At 38.2% G+C, this 5,506-nt stretch overlaps 1 protein-coding gene across 1 annotated transcript in view; it reads right to left on the bottom strand.

Moving 5' to 3' along the window:
- The window catches only part of LOC124605418 (V-type proton ATPase subunit B), a 10,978-nt gene extending 5,705 nt beyond the window's left edge, over positions 1-5,273 (bottom strand). Inside the window, exons 1-3 of the mRNA XM_047137073.1 lie at positions 5,114-5,273; positions 4,726-4,880; positions 4,276-4,447 (exon numbers count right to left, since the gene is read on the bottom strand). Of these exons, the coding sequence (XP_046993029.1) occupies positions 4,276-4,447; positions 4,726-4,880; positions 5,114-5,204 (418 nt within the window). The 5' untranslated portion in view covers positions 5,205-5,273. The remainder of the gene's footprint in view (positions 1-4,275; positions 4,448-4,725; positions 4,881-5,113) is intronic.
- Between the last annotated feature and the right edge of the window lie 233 nt (positions 5,274-5,506).

Below are 5,506 nucleotides of genomic sequence, written 5' to 3'. Positions count from 1 at the left end.
CAACTTCATTGAGCTTTTAAAACTCATACCACCACATGTAACATGCTTAAGTAATATTGTTTCTTGGGTGGAACTTAACCCTAACAGTCAGTGTACCAAATCAAAAAGTTTACATTTCAAACACATTAACTACAACAACATTTGGAACAGAAGTTAGTGGTGGCTCCTAAACACACTATTGCAAATTGCTGATTTGTGGACTTATAATTACTTTAAGATTTTTGATTCTATCATCTTTTACCTGTATCAATTTTCACTACTAGTATGATACACCCTGTGTGAAAAACTTCTCACTTTGGCAAGCCTGGTACTCTGCACTCGACACCATAAGCAGCTTGTATCAGTTGGGCTTTAAACCAGCCTTGGGTCTAGTGGCTGCATGACAAAGTGTGCTGTACACAGCTTAAATCCTTGACTTCCTTCTTCTCTTTAATTAGCACTCAAGGAAAAGTCCACATACTATTCATCATGTGAAATAAAGTAAAAAGAATGACATGGATCTCACAATGAAAAACTTTCCAACATGTGTTTAAGGAGCTCAAATATTAATTAAGCCTCAAACTAAAATAACCAGTAACATTTTATCAAGCCATTTAATTTGGAAAATAATAAAAGTATCAATGAGAAGGTGTTGGTTTCAGCCTGAAGATCTGATGCAGCTCTTCAAGATGTTTTTGCATATATCTACAAAACTACTGCCCCAGCTAAAGAAAAATACTCAATATTAGTCATCAGTTTTGTCCAATAATGGAGAAAACATGAAACATTGTGAACATGGTAACTTTAAGGTGATAAGAGTAGCAATTTTCTTCAAAAATGCTAAGCTTCAGTTCAGCGTGTCACCACAACCAGGTATTCTGCTTCCACATCCATTGGCTTTACCAACTAACCAAAGTAAGAAAATCTGCACCAGGAGGTGACACCAAACACCCATTTACATGTCAGTGGTCAAAGTCAACAATTAATATCTAATATTCCTCCTAGCCCACTACCCCTAAATACATTAGAACATGCTTAATGTACAAGCCTGATCACCCCTTACATTTTCCTACATTGCCGAAGTGAATTCCTTCACGTCGCAGTGCATCTTATCAATTGACTGTTTTACTGATGATGTGCCGCAAATCCCTGTTTCCCAAGAGTCAATGCTGTATCTTTTTGTTGGTTAATCAAGACACCCATCTAATCTTCAGCATTTGTCTGTAACAACCTACTTCAAGATCATGTTACTTTCAACTTGCCAGTACTGTTCATTATTCATGTATCTTCTGCTGCAGGCTACACTCCAAACAAATACTTACAGAAAATAATTGCTAGTGTTTGTATTCATGTTTGATGTTAAAAGAATCCTAGATAGAAATTATTTGGAGTACTTTAGTGAATCCAGTTAACATGTTCCTAAGTAGATACAATCACTTCATCTCTCAAACAAGTCTACTGCTGCACCATCCCACAGACTACTAATGGTCAGAACTCAGTGTGCTAAGTTACTACAGATGGAGCACAACTTTAAAAGTATGACTAAGGAAATCAAACAGAACACCAGTAAAGTACATATTTCAAGTGACAGTAAGAAATCACAGAAACACTATACTTAACAGGCCAACAGAGATTACAGCTGTATTTCTTTCAATTACAATTAATTACTTACTTACTTACCATACCAGACTCTAGAGTCCATTACTGCAGCAACGTGTTCTCGCCATCTGTCCCTGTCTTTCCTTCCATTCCCCTTCAGTACCTAGGCTGCTCAAATCGGCCTTCACATTGTCCTCCTATCTACGCCTCGGTCTCCCCCACAGGACATTTTCCCTCTAGGTGCCCTACCAGTACTCTGCGCAATGCCCTGCCCTCATCCATTCGAGCTACGTGACCTGCCCATTGCAACCTACGTGATTTAATAATACTGATTATGTCAGGGCTTGAATAGAGTTCGTGAACCTCTTCGTTATGCAGTTTACGCCACTCTCTGCTAATGTCATCCCTTTTTGCTCTGAAAATTTTCCTCAAAATTTTGTTTTCAAATACTCTAAATGGCTTTTCATTTTGCACAGTGAGAGACCATGGCTCACACCCATACAGCATAATTTGTAGAATAATAGTTTTGTATATTCTAATCTTTAAATTCCTAGACAATATCCGCGATGCAAGTAATCTATTCCGTGAGAATAAGCACGCATTTCCCACCCATAATCTCTTCTTCAGTTCGGATTCAATCTCATTTCTCAAAGTGATGTCCACGCCTAGATACTTAAATGTGTTCACTTTTTCAAACGGCATGTCTCCAACTCTTTAACATTTTTTGATCTACTGCTGTTGGCATTCTAGTAGTAACCAGGTATTTAGTTTTGTCTTCACTTATCCTTAGACGTACATCTTCACCAGCCTTGATTAACGCATTCGCATTTGCTGTTACAGATCCTTTCCTATCGCTAATGATGTTTAGATCATCTGCACACCCAAATATCTTAATATTTCCATTTAACTCCACACCCTCTGAATTATCTGCTGCCATTCGTACAATATATTCTAGGACTAAATTAAAAAGTAGCGGAGACAGGGCATCTCCCTGCTTAAGTCCGTTCTTTATTACAAATTCTTCTGACTCCAATTTCAATTACAATTACAGTGTGTTATATAGGGAGCTGAAGTTTTAACTGATCTGGGTATGTTTGTGTAATATGTATCTGTACAAGTGAAAACCCACATCACTTAATGTTAACCTACACTAAACACAAAAGTTGGTTTCAACATCACATTCTCAATATAGTGTGAATATAAATATCAGGCTTCGCTACTGGTCAATTTATTACCACAGTCAGATTTTCTACTGTCACATTCATTGGCTTTGCCAACTCACAACAAAACTGTCAGCTTCCAACCTAACCTAGGCCTCAGGCTGCGCAACAGATCTGTCACGCACGTTTGCTGAACATCACAGTAATTTACCATGCTTGGGCCTATTAGGAGTGGTATTCCACTGTCTTCCTCTGACCCATTGACTTGTTAAACTAGTTTTACACAAATCCTAAAACATGGCACTAATTGTTATTTCTTAGGGTTCCATGCCTTATCGGATAGCTTTGTTGTCCATCTGTCTGTCCCACTTAAGAACCCTTTCTATCAGCAATGGGTAGACATCATATCACACTCAAATTTATATTGCATAAGGTCTACGGTCCCTTGTCGACGTAAAAGTTTTTAAGTCAATGCGATATGCAAGATATGGCCATTTATGCCACACATTCTGATACTCAGAAACCCACTCATAGAAACCTATAGCGTACCTCCCATTGATCTAGAATAATGAAATTTTGAGAAGCAAAGTTTCACAGTAAAAAAAAAAAAAAAAAAAAAAAAAAAAAAAAAAAAAAAAAAAAAAAAAAAAAAAACCACCTTGTTAAATTGTAATTATATCACTTATCTCTCGTCACTTGAACATACACTGCATTCATCATCCATCAAAAGCATAACAGATGAACATTACTGCATACTAACATACAATGGAGTAAGTGAAAAAGTTTTAATAAATAATCTCTCGTTACATATATAATCTGAACTCTTCTGCTCACTTATTTTAATGTGTTGGCATAGGCTGATGAACTACAGAAGAGATTTTAATACAGTCTTGGAATTCCCATGACCAGTAAACTTCTTCTTCTTCTTCTTCTTCTTCTTCTTGTGCCTTTGTCCAATATTTATGCAGGGACAGTTGGCATGGTTATGGTCGGATTTGGCATAGTTAATTTAAGGGATGGCCAGATGCCCTTCCTGTTGCCACCCTGCTACGCGAATGATGCCCGACTGGGAATTGAACCCAGGACCCCGTGATCCAGAGGCAGCAACACTAGCCACTAGACCACGAGCTGCAGATAACTTGCCCGTATCAATATCAAAACAGGTAAAAATCATCAAGATTCTCTATTCCAAGGATGGGTGAACTACATATATCCACAATTAAGTCTGTACCGAGCCCTCAGCCTGTGAGTCTTACCTGCACTTGACCAATTTTTTTTTTCCAGATTCAAGCTGTTGGCAGAGAAAGCATATGATCAACTGGCCCTAAACTCCAAGTCTGACATTTATAACTATACTTACCCACTTGACCTCACACTATTATTGTACATAAAGCTAAAATAATTTTATATTCAAAATGTTTCACAAAATGGAGGCAAGATTATACTGTCACACATCATCCATTCCATTTTAAGGCAAATCGCCTATCAAGTATTCAGATAATGAGTACCACTATACAAAATATTAAACAAGTGTTACCCTGAATATCAAGGTAATCCTCAGCCAGAATAGGTGGTCCTTTATCAATGGGTTTCCCACTCCCATTGAATACTCTTCCCAACATATCTTCCGATACTGGTGTGCGCAGAATATCTCCTGTGAATTCACATAGTGTATTTTTGGCATCTATACCCGACGTGCCTTCAAAGACCTATAAAAGAAGAACAATGTTTAAAGAAATACACAAAAATTTCAGTAACATTCAGTGCACCATATACCTACACTTCGTCTATTGCAAGATTGCCCTATGTTGTTTCGACTGCCCCCCCCCCCCCCCCCCCCCTCCTCCCTCGCTAAACGACATAGTTTTTTTTCCTTTTTAAAATAAATTATGCTGTTAACATTATATTTACGGAATTCTACCGAATAAGGCAGAACATTTGAAAAGTCTTGTAAAAGTTCATGAAAAACCTTACTTATCTAACGTACCTGCACAACAGCTTTGGATCCACTGACTTCCAAAACTTGCCCTGATCTGATGGTCCCATCTGCTAGTTTCAACTGCACTATTTCAGCAAACTTCGGAAACTTCACTTCATCAAGTATAACCAGTGGTCCATTGACACCAGATACAGTTTTATAAGCTGGAAAGATTTACAGAGCACTTGAAACACGAGAACTTGTAAAATACATAAATTGATACAAGTAATCCTAATGACAGAATAAAATCTTAAACACGAAATAGTGAGCGGAACATCAGTCACCTGACCTCTTTCGGAGCTGCACATCGACCCGCCCACAAACTACGATCCTCCAAAACTTCCAATAAAGCATGATATTTAACGAAATTAACGTTACGAACGGTTTCGATACTTACTGAGGCGAGGCTGGGATATAAAATCTCTTGAAACTGCCAAAACATGTTCTTTATTCGCCTGATTAGGACTTATAACTTTGTTGTACGACATGATTCCCGTCTGCTTTCCCTGACCCTTCACGTGCCGTCACGTGATGAGTGTTGTATATATAATCTCTGGGTTGATGTAACCAGCGAGTATTATATTATGTAAAGTAATTGCATGGAGGTACCTCCATGAGTAATTGGAACTGCGAGCAGACTTCTCAGCAGCAGCTGAAGAGACTCGTTGTGACTACTTACATGAAGACTGAACAAGGCAGCGATCTGTCTGCTCAGATAAAATCTATGTTGACTAATCGTAGTGTGTGGACTGGAAATCGCCACAGTCTGGCGCGTGAAACGTGTTTGAGT

This window comes from Schistocerca americana, chromosome 3 (genome assembly GCF_021461395.2).
Source record: "Schistocerca americana isolate TAMUIC-IGC-003095 chromosome 3, iqSchAmer2.1, whole genome shotgun sequence".
NCBI classification, from domain to species: Eukaryota; Metazoa; Arthropoda; class Insecta; order Orthoptera; family Acrididae; genus Schistocerca; species Schistocerca americana.
The sequence above is the reverse complement of the archived record's forward strand: the minus strand, read 5'-3'. Positions and strand labels throughout refer to the sequence as shown.